A 14960-nucleotide genomic window follows, 5' to 3' on the forward strand; every position below is an offset into this window, starting at 1 on the left:
GACTTCAGGCTCTACTACAAAGCCACAGTCATCAAGACAGTATGGTATTGGCACAAAGACAGAAATACAGATCAATGGAACAAAATAGAAAGCCCAGAGATAAATCCACACACATATGGACACCTTATCTTTAACAAAGGAGGCAAGAATATACAATGGAGTAAAGACAATCTCTTTAACAAGTGGTGCTGGGGAAACTGGCCAACCACTTGTAAAAGAATGAAACTAGATCACTTTCTAACACCGCACACAAAGATAAATTCAAAATGGATTAAATATCTAAATGTAAGACCAGAAACTATAAAACTCCTAGAGGAGAACATAGGCAAAACACTCTCCGACATAAACCACAGCAGGATCCTCTATGATCCACCTCCCAGAATTCTGGAAATAAAAGCGAAAATAAACAAATGGGATCTAATTAAAATTAAAAGCTTCTGCACAACAAAGGAAAATATAAGCAAAGTGAAAAGACAGCCTTCCGAATGGGAGAAAATAATAGCAAATGAAGCAACTGACAAACAACTAATCTCAAAAATATACAAGCAACTTATGCAGCTCAATTCCAGAAAAATAAACGACCCAATCAAAAAATGGGCCAAAGAACTAAATAGACATTTCTCCAAAGAAGACATACGGATGGCTAACAAACACATGAAAAGATGCTCAACATCACTCATTATTAGAGAAATGCAAATCAAAACCACAATGAGGTACCACTTCACACCAGTCAGAATGTCTGCGATCCAAAAGTCTACAAGCAATAAATGCTGGAGAGGGTGTGGAGAGAAGGGAACCCTCCTACACTGTTGGTGGGAATGCAAACTAGTACAGCCACTATGGAGAACAGTGAGGAGATCCCTTAAAAAATTGCAAATAGAACTGCCATATGACCCAGCAATCCCACTGCTGGGCATACACACCGAGGAAACCAGAAATGAAAGAGACACAGGTACCCCAATGTTCATCGCAGCACTGTTTATAATAGCCAGGACATGGAAACAACCTAGATGTCCATCAGCAGATGAATGGATTAGAAAGCTGTGGTACATATACACAATGGAGTATTACTCAGCCATTAAAAAGAATACATTTGAATCAGTTCTGATGAGATGGATGAAACTGGAGCCGATTATACAGAGTGAAGTAAGCCAGAAAGAAAAACACCAATACAGTATACTAACACATATATATGGAATTTAGAAAGATGGCAATGATGACCCTGTATGTAAGACAGCAAAAAAGACACAGATGTGTATAACAGACTTTTGGACTCAGAGGGAGAGGGAGAGGGTGAGATGATTTGGGAGAATGGCATTGAAACATGTATAATATCATGTAAGAATCGAATCGCCAGTCTATGTCCAATGCAGGACACGGCATGCTTGGGGCTGGTACACGGGGATGACCCAGAGAGATGTTGTGGGGAGGGGGGTGAGAGGGGGGGGTTCATGTTTGGGAACGCATGTACACCCGTGGTGGATTCATGTCAATATATGGCAAAACCAATACAGAATTGTAAAGTAAAATAAAAATAAATAAATTAAAAAAAAAAATCTTAATGACCCAGATAATCACAATGGTGTGATCACTCACCTAGAGCCAGACATCCTGGAATGTGAAGTCAAGTGGGCCTTAGAAAGCATCGCTACAAACAAATTTAGTGGAGGTGATAGAATTGCAGCTGAGATATTTCAAATCCTGAAAGATGATGCTGTGAAAGTGCTGCACTCAATATGCCAGCAAATTTGGAAAACTCAGCAGTGGCCACAGGACTGGAAAAGTTCAGTTTTCATTCCAATCCCAAAGAAAGGCAATGCTGAAGAATGTTCAAACTACCACACAACTGCACTCATTTCACATGCTAGCAATGTTCAAAATTCTCCAAGATAGGCTTCAAGAGTATGGATGTGACAGTTGGACCATAAAGAAAGCTGAGTGCCAAAGAATTGATGCTTTTGAATTGTGGTGTTGAAGAAGACTCTTTAGAGTTCCTTGGACTGCAAGGAGATCCAACCAGTTAATCCTAAAGGGAATCAGTCCTGAATATTGACTGGAAGAACTGACACTGAAGCTCTAATAGTTTGGCCACTTAGTGTGAAGAACTGGCTCATTGGAAATGACCCTGATGCTGGGAGGAGAAGGGGATGACAGAGAATGAGATGGTTGGATGGCATCACCAGCTTGATGGACATGAGTTTGAGCAAGTTTCAGGAGTTGGTGACAGACAGGGAAGCCTGGCATGCTGCCTGGCATGACTCATGGGGTAGCCAAGAGTCAGAAACAACTGAGTGTCTGAACTGAGTTTAACTGATAGATCAGCTTCAGGAGAAATGGCATCTTAATATTCAGACTTGTAATTTATGACATAGTTTATCTATTTATTTATAAATATATAATATATATCTATTTATCTGTTTATAAATAGATAATATTTAGACCAATTTATTTCAATTTTCAATGTATAGGCCTTACACATAGTTCTTTAAAATTATTAGGTATATGCTGTTGTTGTTTAGTTGCTCAGTCACGTCCACTCTTTGTGACTCCATGGCCTATAGCCTGCTAAGCTCCTCTGTCCATGGGATTTCCTAGGCAAGAATACTAAAGTGGATTGCCACTTCCTTCTCCAGGGAATCTTCCCAACCCAGGGATTGAACCCACATCTCCAGCATTGCAGGCACATTTTTTCACCCTAGCCACCAGGGAGGAGAAGGAAATGGCAACCCACTCCAGTGTTCCTGCCTGGAGAATCCCAGGAACAGGGAAGTCTGGTGGGCTGCTGTCTATGGGGTCGCACAGAATCGGCCACAACTGAAGCAACTTAGCAGCAGCAGCAGCCACCAGGGAAGCCATTATATCATGTTTTGGAGGGTTGCAATTGTATTATTTTATGATTTTATTTTTTAACTATTTATTACTAAACATATATAAGAACATTTTACAATCTTTTAAAGGGCTCTGATCTCCTATTGCAATTATTATTTCATTTTCTATGATTCACTTTTAGATAATTCCAAATGACCTTCTTTTAAGTTAATCCTTTTGTGTGGATGTCCAGTCTACTTTTAAGCCAGTCAAATGAATACTCATTTATTTTAATTCCTGAAATCACATTTTTTTTAGTTTTTTTCTATGCTTAAAATTTTCACTTTTATACCATTTCATCTCTTTTCCTCTAAATTTTTGTTAATAATATTTATTTTTTGTTAATTCCTATAGCTGTGTCATCTATGGTTTTGCTTCTTTTTCCCTTTTTACTACTACTTTGCTCATCTTTTAGATGCTTGTGTATGCACTGCACTTTAAGTATAAAATAGCAGTAGAGATTCAAGCAGACAAAAATCCTTCCACAAAGGACTTGTTTTGTTCCTTAGAAACTTTAATTAGTTAGTTTAGGTAATTTGTGTTCTTGTTCTCCACAGTAAGATCAAGCCCTGCCTTCCAAAGGTGATTTGAAATTTAATCAAACATGAATTAAGCAACTTTTTTTATTTTCTAACCAGCCTTCAATTTTCTAGGACCCCTAGAAATTCTTTATGTGGAGAATTGGTAAGCAGTCAGTTATTTGCAGTAGTAAAATCTCAGTGAATCTCCTTTCTCCTTTATATTTTTTTGCCAGTAATGGTCTTATTTTCCATCCAATCATTGCATTGAGACGTAAAGAATGCTGCTGGTCTTTGCTCATTTTTGACAGCCTACTATCTTTCTAAAATTATTTTATTTAAACTTCTTTGTGCCCATACCTCTTTGATGACTTTTTAAAGTGTTTATTTTTAAAGTTTATCTTTTCTTTCTTAATGTTACAGAGTGGTCAATTGCCTTTGTGACTATCCATAACTTAACTAATATCAAAATTTCAACATACATTTTTTATTGTTATGTTTTATTGTTTTTCAACATACGATTGAAAAATTTCAATATACATGTTTTATTGTTTTTCAGTTTAGTCATAGATAATCACACACAAAAAAGAGCAAAGAGCAGTGTTTCAGATTCCAGAAAGATGCATGACTGAATTGATATCTCCTGGGACTTTGTATGGGGACAAAAGAGGAAAGGTAACTCTAAACAAAGAGAAAGGATGCATGTTTACCTTATGTCCCAGAAGATTTAACCTTCTCCTTTCTGCACTATGCTCTATGCTCAAAAAAAAAAAAAGATTAATAATTTCATCAAGGAGCTTCCTTACCCATTTAACACCAATTGGGTGTTTGTCACTAGGCTGGAGGCACTGGTGAGGAAGAGGAGAGGGGCACACCTGAGCTTTCTGAGATATTGCAGTGTTCTCTTTTGGTTGATTGATTCCAAAAGTATGTATAAATATATGCAAACCTTAATTAGTCTGAAAATGTAATATTTATGCACTTCATTGTATATAGACTCTATCTCAATTAAAATATATTTAAATGTGTCTATAATAAACATTCTACTTAACAGTTAACTATTGAGATATCCTCATGAAAGGAAAAACTAAATGAAGATGTCCACTACCTCTGCCTCTACCCAACATTTTAGCATTGCAGAAAGTCCTCTCTTCTACCATATGGCAAGGGGGAAAAATAAGAAAATCCATAAGGTTTAGAAAAAATAACAAACTGGTCATAATTCAAGTATGACATTATATATGTAGAGAATTCAAAATATTATTTTAAAAGAACTGAAAAAAGAACTTAACAAGGTCTCTAGATATAATACGTAAATAAATATGTATTACTATGTAGTAACAGATAAAATTATAAACCCATGTTTCCTTAAAAATGACATCATTTTCATTAGTGTCAAGAATGATCAAATATCACAGAGTAAAACTGAAGCTAAGACATACACACAGAAAAATTACGAAACATTTTTGAGATAAATTAAAAGTGGCCTGCCTATGTAAATGGACCTTTATAAGCACAATTCTGAGAAACATAAAGATAACAATTATCTCCAAATTGATCTATAAATTAAATGAAATCTCAGTATGGGTGTGTGTGTGTGTGTGTGTGTTTGTAGCACAAGCTGGCTCTTAAACATATACAAGAAAGCAATGGACCAAGAATAAACAAGATAAATCTGTAGAAGAAAAAGTTGGAGGAATTTTATTATCGGATATCAAAACTAAGTTACCCCAATTAAGACCATGTGGTGTTGGTGCAAGACAGACCAATAAATCAAAGGAATAAAATAGAGAACACAAACAAAAAGACTCTTTCTATATGTATGGTCATTTGATTTACAACAAAATTGACTCTGTAATACAGTGTGGGAAGAATCATCTTTTCAATAACTGAAGCTGAGTCAACTGGATATCCATATAGAAAAATATTTAATCTTGACACGTACCTCACACCATATGCAAAAATCAATTCCAGAAGGACTATAAATTTAAATGTAATAGATAAAGCAATAAAACTTCTGAAAGAAGATATGTTAGAATACTTTAATAAGCTTGTGATTGGCAAAGACTTCTTATACTGGACATAAAAACATAACCATGAAATGAAAGACTGATAGATGAACTACATTAAAATTTAAAGTATCTACTCATCAAAAGATACCATTACAGAGATACCATTACGAGATACCAAAACATAAAGCAAGAAGTAGAAGATATATATGTACTAGAATATATGAAAAATTATTATGAGTCAATAAAAGGAAGACAACACATCAGGAAACTAAAAGACCTGAAGAAAGCAAGTGGCAAAAGAGAATACTCAAATGGCCAATAAATGAAAAAGTGCTAAATTTCATCAGTCCTCAGCATATTACAGTTAAATCACAACTAGATATCACTACACATTTGCCAAATGGCTAAGATAAAAATAAAAATATAAGATTAGGTAATGGTAAGAATGCAGCACAATAGAAATCTTCATATACTACAACTGGGATTGTAAATTAGTACAACTTTAGATAAACTATGTAGATGTTTACCATTAAGTGGAATAAATGTACATCCTATGACCCACTGATTCCATTTATATGTAGGTGCGGACCTATGTCCACCAAAAGATATGTAGAAGAATGTGTAACTGTACCATTGGTAATAACCCTGAACAGGAAACAGCTCAAATTTTTGATTATGGATTGGATAAAGTGTGGAAATACAATCAAGTTATCACACAATGAGAAGGATGCAAATATTTTTACATCTGAGTCTATGTAATGTCCAGCTATAAAGTACTGTTAATCTTCTGTATCTTAAACTATGTGGTACGCACTTACTATCTGTGTACCATCAGTAAGTGTGTGTGTATGTGTGTGTGTGTATTATTAAAAGTTTACTGAAAAGAACCAAATATACCTTACAAGTTTCCAGGAATCTATTTCCCATAAAATCATATAATAGAAATTAAATCACAAGTGCATAACGACATATATGTTATTGTTGTTTAGTCTAAGTTGTGTCTAACACTTTTGCAACCCCATGGACTGTAGCCTGCCAGGCTCCTCTGTCCATGAGATTTCCCAGGCAAGAATACTGGAGTGGTTACCATTTCCTTCTCCAGGGGATCTTCCCAACCCGTGAATCAAACGCTCATCTCCTGCGTTGGCAGGTGAGTTCTTTACCACTGAGCCACCAGGGAAGCCCAACAACATATATAATAATGTTAACTGCAGCATTTTTAATAGAAAAAAAGAGAGGTAAAAGCCCTTCAATAAGGAATTTTGATATAAGTAATGATATGTGCACATAATGGAATATTATACAACTATTAAAGAATTAGAGTTATCACTTAACTTGGAAGTATTTCTATGAGATAGCAAGTGAATAAAGCACAGTGCTATAAAGTAAGAAAAACTTTTAGAGGATTAAATTTTTTTGACAATTAAGTTTGAGAAAGTTTATGATTATCAGGATTTGTATACATGATCACAATCAAAACAAAGAGATAAACCAAAGAACAAGACTTTCTTAACCCCCCTGAAAACATAATAAATTACAAATTCTGTTCAGGTGTTATTCCTATACTATATTCATTTTGAGCTTATTTCCATTTTATACTCTGGCATTTCTTTTCTGAATACAAGTTACATATAATATTATGTGTTAACTCCCTAGTCTTAATACTACAACGTATATTTTTATTATTTAGAGTAGGATATGCTTGTTAGTGGGCTTCTCTGGTGGCTCAGAGGTTAAAGCGTCTGCCTGGAATGCAGGAGACCCGGGTTTGATCCCTGGGTCGGGAAGATCCCCTGGAGAAGGCAATGGCAACCCACTCTAGCAAGCCAGTTATACTTCAGTAACTTTGTGAATGCAAAAACATTGAGAAGTAAGAACAAATAATGGAGTTATTATTTCACAGATCTTCATTCAAATTCAGGAAAATTACTTCCAGAAAGCTGCGATTCTGCCAAGTATATTCTATGTTTAAATGGACACTGAAAGAAAAGTGAACTTACTGGAAGCCTTTGACAGTTCACTAGACATTGTGTGCTTTCAATAGTTCAACACTGTTATGCTTGATAATCAAGAGTAAATTAATAGTCTAACATTTTAAAATCTATACTTTAATTAAGGAAAAGTATATAAATAATCAGGTAAGCTTATAGAGAAGCTGACCAAGATACATAAACTAGGATATGTGTCCATCTAAAATTTCTATTCTCAAAAATAATAAAAAATAAAAATAAATAAATAAAATTTCTATTCTCCATTTTTTTTTCTTTTTAGAGAATATTTATTAACATCATTTAATATACAATTTTTCATTTGTCATTCTGGAAGTCCTTTTTTAGAAAGACTCTTCTTTGTCTGATAACAAAAGCAGCCACATTGTCAATAATTATTCTGGACCTCCATGTTGGATAAATTCAATTTCTTCTTGAGACACAAGTTTGCTTCTGTATATATGAGGTAAAGTTTTTATTATCTCTGTAGTGTCTGGTGGACCCTGATTCATCAGCCAGTCTGACGATTTACTTTCCATAGAATGCTGCAAAATTGAAGAAGTATGAGATGGTAATCCTGTTGATCTCAGAACTTCTGATACATTTGGCTTAGGATCGTCTCTTTTGTCAGGGAACCTTATTAATGGAGTATGTGGCTTGACTACCTGAACGATCCTCCTGGCAAACACCATCTTGCTGCCCATTATGAGCCCCGAGAAGGGGCAGCTTCCCAGGATTAAATTTTTACAATATCATCCAAACTTCTATATGCATGAATGTATATAATTATGTATTTTATATTCATATACAATTTTATGCATTATTGTGAAGTCATGGAGACATTTTGAATAGGGCCTACATTTTTAGAATAGGAAGAAGGACTGATACACGAGGAGAGATGAGAACAAGATTAGACATATTTACATTTTTTATAAAACCTTAATAAGATAACCAAATTTATTTGTTTTTGTTACAGTGAATAAACAGATGTGTAAACTTAAGAAGAACAATAGAAAATGAAAACATTAAAAACTTAAAGGAAAGAAGACCAAAAATTAGAAAAAAGGAAATTTATAGGCCAACTTTAACCACAGACATTTTAAAAATATTAGCATACCAAACTCAAACATTTACTTTAAAAAATATGTCATAACTCTATCAGGTTTTCCAAAGAATACAATGATGCTAAACATTTATAAACAAATTTATAGATGTAACTTTCTATATTTAGATATTAAAGAAAGATAAACAATCTATTAGCTCAAAATGTATGAAAAGCATTGATTAACTTCAATGCTCATTAATATAACAACTGCTAGATAACTAATAAATGGGAACCCCCTTAGTCTGAATCATCTGCACATTGCCAACGGAGATGTCAGAAATACTCTTCTGAAAATCAGCAGTACGTCAAGGATGCACAGTATGACTGCTACTAGTCAATATTATTTTAAAGGTCATATCCCAAGTGGCAAGACAAGACAAATAATGGGAAAAAATTATCATTATTCAAAATGACAGGATTGTCAATATTTAAAGGCCAATATCCAAAAGCAAACTATAATTAAAAAGAGAGAAGAAAGATTTTTCCTGACAAAACTTATGTCAATATATATACCTTTGAGATGGCTATAGGAGTTTGTTTAGTCCTTGCTAAAATAGAGTCATAACTTCAGGAAGACAATAAAGCTTCACAGGTCATTATAATCTGGGATGTCTCTGTCTTTTCTAGTTTATCTAGGACATGGGGCAGCCACAACATTAGGTGTTGGGGACAGAAAGATGAAATAAATGTCTGTGTTTTCCTCAAGAAACTCAGAGTTTATTATGGGAAAGAAAGACTCATAAATTGTATGGTACAATAAAACATTAGGCAATAAAGTGTTTAGTATAATAAAAGCATGTTCAGAATATCTTAGAAGCTCAAAGATGTTAAGTTTGCCTGGAATGATTAGCAGATATCTCCTCAAAGGATTTAAAACTGTTTTGAGACAGATTGAGAAATGACATTCTAGGCAGATGAAACAGAGGCAAGATAATAGAGAAGTATATGATACCTGAAATATTCAGAAACTGCAATTAGACCAGAGTTACAGAAGCATAGTTTTAAATGGGACTATGGAATGGACTTCTTGAGAAGTAGAGAAGAGTTGAATTGTAGACGGTTATCCATAGCATAAAAGCAGGGTGCAAATTATCCAAAGGTCTGGAGAGCCATTCGATATGCTTTAGCAGAACATGACTCAGGTTTGATTTTAGTAACAAGGAATAGTAGCAGCGTGATAGAGGCAAGGAGGAAATTGCTACAGAAACAGAAAGGAGAGGACCCTAAAAGTTATGTGGGCCTTGTTTGAGGAAAAAGATGAGTGGGGGACACATCTGATGTGAGATACCTGGAGGATCAGCAGGCCAAGATCTTTAGACCTGCATCCCTGGAAAAGGGGAATCTACCATCTTTTTAAGTTAAAAAAAATAGGGTTGTCTTCTATTTCCAAATTCCACTGGATTAAAATCTCTCTATGCTTTTTTAGATTAACCAAAAATAAGTGCAATTTTCATACTATTTAAGTTTACCCAAGTCTTTTAATATATTTATAAAAATATTATTTTCATGACCAAATGAGTTTCATTTTTATAACTAAAACATTTATCTACTAATTCCAGTGAAACTGTAGTTTTAGTTCTGCTACCTCTCATCTGAAATACTCAACATGCTTATTTGGATAGTTAATAAATATATAGAGAGGATTCTACTATTTTCTAACCTTGATTTTATTTTCCTTCTGAATATTCTTATTCTTCTCCTTCTTTTATGGCAAATATTACTGCTTTATATGGTCTTATGTGTATTTAATCTACTTTTCAACCTACTTTATATTTATATAGAAGAAAATAATTGGCCTCTTCCATCTTTATTTATTACTTTTTCTTGGATATTCATTTAAGACACTGAGATACATCATAGATTTTTTCCATAGCAAATCCTACGTTCTTATATTATTTTCTTGGATCAAGATAACTTGCCACCAATATATACATTTATCCAAATTTATCTTTTTAAATAACATGTATTTTCCTAGCTCATCTTGAATGCTTTCATCATAGCAATAACTCTGCATTATCTTATGGTATTTAAAATGACTTGATATTTATAACTGGTATACAAGATATATTTCAATGCCCAAAGATGCAGTATTCATTTAAGTGTGGATACTAAAATCCCTATAAATTGTTATTCTCTTTCTTAATTTTAAGATTATAAAATATTGTAGTTTCAACAGGAAAGAATTCAGCATGACAATTTCCTACTCCTATTTTAATACTGAGTAATTTATTTTTTCTCTGTCAGGTAGAACATACTTACATAACTGGATCAAAATTAGAACAAGATTAATACTATGCTCTATCTGTGTTCACATCCTAATTGCACATTCTAAAAATTCAGTTTCCATTTGTAGTTGCTTTGAAAAAATAAAACTCTCCCTGACACTTGGATGATTGAGTCCTTTGGTGATTACAGTTAGAATGCCTTTCATATATTTACTCTCCAGCTCAATGATCCCTTTTTGAAGGGAACTGCCCTCTGATCCACAGGCATGAGAGCCCAGGAGTCATGCCACATAAATTTTGGTTCCTTGGCCAAGTTCCCATACAAGCTCTATTTAAGTGTTGTATGATCTTGAACAAAGATCTTAGTCCTAGTGAGTCTTAGTTTCCTTTTTCCAAATTGAAGATGATAATTATAATACTTCCTCATTGAATTGCTGAGTGGATTAAATAATATATATAATACTAATTCTCCAATGTAACTAAGTAATATTAATACAAGTACCACTTTTTAAGAGATCATCTAACATATGATTATTATTTTATATAAATCCAGGCTCCTTTTCCCCTTCTTCTTCCCAGAATGGAATGAATCTGACCAGGGATGATACCTGTTTCATGCTGACTTTGCAGATGGTCTCCTGGGAATATGGAGTTAATAGTGAGAAATCTGGTTTGTCTCTGTGTTAATAAGCTGAATTGGAACAAGTGAACCTAGAAGTTGAGGTTATGGCTATGCTTAGCTTTGTTGTTATTGTTATTCTTGTTGTTGAGCTCAGCTGTAGCTATTTGCTGACTTCAAGTTTTAGGGAAAACTTAGGGGTTCTTATACTCACTGTTTACATTTCTCCTTGATTTTTCTTTCAACAAAACAGACTTCAGTAATACAGTATGTACAAAGGTTACATTTCTTGATTGTAAAGAAGATTTTCAATATTCTCAGAATGTTAAGGTGACTGGATCGATCCATTCAACATCTGTTCTTCTATCAACATAATTTTAGTTTCGAACTGTGGGCAGCGCGAAGAAAATCAGATAGAATGCTGAGCAGTGCACTCAAGGTAGACCCACCTCAAAGCTACCTCCTTAAAAGGAACACATCCTTAAAAATACAGGCACAGAATGGCTTCTCTTTGACTCTTAAAACAGTAGATCTCAGATATTTAGCTGTTTTGTCCATTAAAAGAAAGAGATTGATTCTACCCCAGATGTTTCCATGTTACTATCTGTGTCGCCATCTTTTCATAAAATAATTATGCTTACCTCAAAAGAATTAGGAAAGATCTTTACCTTAGAATTACTTCAAGTCCTTTCAATTAAATATTTAACTTTATGAAAAATTTCTCTACATTTTCCTTTTTTTCCTTATTTCACGATCAGTTGGTGCCAAAGCCCTGGTCTGATGGTACTTTTTATTCTTCACTTTTAGTACCTGCCAGTTCAAAGCATTATATTTATTATGTATCTTTCTCTGTCATCCATTAAATTTTCTTCTCCTGAGGGGGGAAGAAAGTGTTGCTCTAATTTATTGTTATAATCCCCATCATAACCAGGCAGCCCCTTGTACATGTCTGATATAGAGTTAGTGTTCAGTAATAAGTTGCTAAAGGTTGATTCAGGAGAGGCTGATTTTTTAAAAAACTCAGTGCATGGTTGAGTGAGAATAAAATTTGGGCAAACCAAGACATTTTAACCTAAAATGTCACAGTCTTTACTGTAGAGACTACCACCTAGCTCCACAATGACACACACTTAAAACAAAGTCTCATTTCACCAATTATCTTTGCTTTATGGATCCAGTGATTACCTAGGGTATATCTTGAGGGCCATCCCTAATTACTTAGTTTTCCTTTTTAAAGGCATTTGTATTTTTCTAGCTTAAACAGTTTCAACAGCTCTGGGGTAGACAATAATAAGTGTCTTAGAAATAAATTATAGGCTAAAGGCATTGTCGAGCCATTTGCATTTAAGACTCATTTACTGAAATTATCAGGCTGGGTTATAACAGATTGTGGTTGAGGCACCTGCTGCTTAAGACTTTCAAAAGCTATTTTGACTTAGAAATGATTTCTAACATAACAGGAATCTTTTACTACTAACAATGTGAACTGAGGATAAACTTACTAGTTCTGTTAACCTGCTATCAAAGATAAAGTTCTTGTATCTAAGACTTTTGTTGTTGTTCATTTGCTCACTCAAGTCCCACTCTTTGCCACCCCATGGACTGCAGGAAGTCAGGCTTCTCTGAACTTCACTATCTTCCTGAGTTTGCTCAAATTCAATGTCCTTTGAATCGGTGATGTCATCCAACAATCTCATCCTCGGTCATCCCCTTCTCCTCCTGCCTTCAACTTTCCTAGCCTCAGGGTCTTTTCCAATGAGTCAGCTCTTTGCATCACAGGGCCAAAATACTGGAGCTTCAGCTTCAGGATCAGTCCTTCCAATGAATATTCAGGGTTGATTTCCTTTAGGATTGACTAGTTTGACCTCCTTGCTCTCCAAGGGACTCTCAAAAGTTTTCTCTAGCACCACAGTTCGAAAGCATCAATTCTTAGGCACTCAGCCTTCTTTATGGTCCAACTCTCTCGTCTGTACATGATTACTGGAAAATCCTTAGCTTTGACTATTGTGAGGTATTTGGCTGTGTGAGGTATTTAACACAACAGAAAGAACCACATACTTTTGCCTACCTGCAGAAGGGACGGTATATGACAGAAAGGTGGAGTTCTGTTCCTACCACTCCTAATTCTCAAACTCTGGCCAACTCTCTGGTTTCACAAAGAATTAGTCTTAGAAGCTGCAGTACTTCATGCATCTGATCTCAGGCTGTCATAAACTGAGAGACAGCCTTGCTCTTTTCTGGGCAAGCAGAGACTCTTATCAAAACTCATAGTTTTTACATATTTTGAACACATACTCTAATTCTATCTCAAACACCTTAAATGTTTCCCACGGGCATATATTTCAAGCAACTGATCCAACACAGGTAGTCTTGCACCAGCTCCAAAGAAATACTCTCACATAATGAAATCAATTGAATTAATCTCACTTGACCACTCAATTACTGCCAATGCACATGTTAAATCATCACTTCAAGGTAATTTGTTTTATAATTACTTGGCATAGTAAAAATTAATCACTTGGAAGCATTACAAAGTAGGTTTCACTTTTTGCCAGACAGAAAAAGTGGTTTGCAAGCATATCTCCCACTGCCAATCCAGCCCCACTGAGCATGATCATTATGGTCTAACATACAAATATTCTATTGCGTGGGTTCCTTCAGCTCTGTGTTTTCTTAAGTCTTCATTAATTCTCTTCATTGGTTAACTCTTCAAATAGCAAACCCCTATTCATCATTCTGCCCTCAGCCTTAAAGTTGCTTCTTTGGAGAAAATTTTCCAAATTCTAAGGTTAGGTTAGGTATTTCAGTTATGTGAAAATGCTTTCATTTTAATTACAAGATAACTTATTTGTTTGCTGCTTTCTCACAATATTACAAACTTCATGTGACGAGGGGCTTTGCCCCTGCTACTTTTAGCTCTGTGCTCAACAACTACCACAGAGGCAGTGATAGGAGTCCCATTCACTTCTGTCAAATAACATCTAGAATATCATGGCAGCAATGAAACTTCCAGGCTAGTCCTTAAAGAACAGTAGTAGCTATGTCAGATTTTGTGATTATCATTGTGGAGCAATGAAAAAGATTGTAGTAGCCCAAATTTTCCTGGGCAACTCATTGTTAAATCAAAGGTTTGTAAACTCTTCTCTGGACAGGCACACATGCTATTCAACTGGGAAAAAAATATAAAATCTTAATAAATTCTCAACTGTGAAAATAAACATATGCATTCCTAGGGAATTTTGGAAATATTTGAAGATGAAGAATCTTTCCATGTCTATATGTTCCTATAAGTCTAATCGATAGTAGCAGTGAGCATAGAACCTTAGGGAAATTCAGGTAAGGGTGACCTTCTTTGGTTATTTGTCTGCCAGGATTGCCATAACAAAATATCACAGTCACAGACTGAGTATTTGAAACAACACAAATTTACTTTTCTCATATTTCTGGATTCTGGAAGTCCAAGACCAAGGTGTGAAAAGATTAGGTTTCTCCTGAGTCCTCTCTCCTGGCTTCCAGATGGCCAGCTTCTCACTGTGTGCTCACATGACCATTTATCTGATCATGTGCATCCCCGATGTCTCTTCCTCTTATATGGATACTAATCGTATTGAATTAAGATGTCTTC

At 34.8% G+C, this 14960-nt stretch overlaps 1 protein-coding gene across 1 annotated transcript; it reads right to left on the reverse strand.

Annotated features, from left to right (window-relative positions):
• Positions 1-7781: 7781 nt before the first annotated feature.
• On the reverse strand, positions 7782-8110 carry LOC120854496 (28S ribosomal protein S36, mitochondrial-like). The gene has a single exon (XM_040228522.1). The coding sequence runs from the start codon at positions 8088-8090 to the stop codon at positions 7782-7784; it is 309 nt and encodes a 102-aa protein (XP_040084456.1). The 5' UTR covers positions 8091-8110.
• Between the last annotated feature and the right edge of the window lie 6850 nt (positions 8111-14960).

Source organism: Oryx dammah, unplaced genomic scaffold, assembly GCF_014754425.2.
Source record: "Oryx dammah isolate SB20612 unplaced genomic scaffold, SCBI_Odam_1.1 HiC_scaffold_27, whole genome shotgun sequence".
In the NCBI taxonomy this organism is placed as follows: domain Eukaryota; kingdom Metazoa; phylum Chordata; class Mammalia; order Artiodactyla; family Bovidae; genus Oryx; species Oryx dammah.

Excerpts from the sequence above, each read along its gene's own strand:
- LOC120854496 (XM_040228522.1), bottom strand. The coding sequence starts at position 8,090 with ATGGGCAGCAAGATGGTGTTTGCCAGGAGGATCGTTCAGGTAGTCAAG.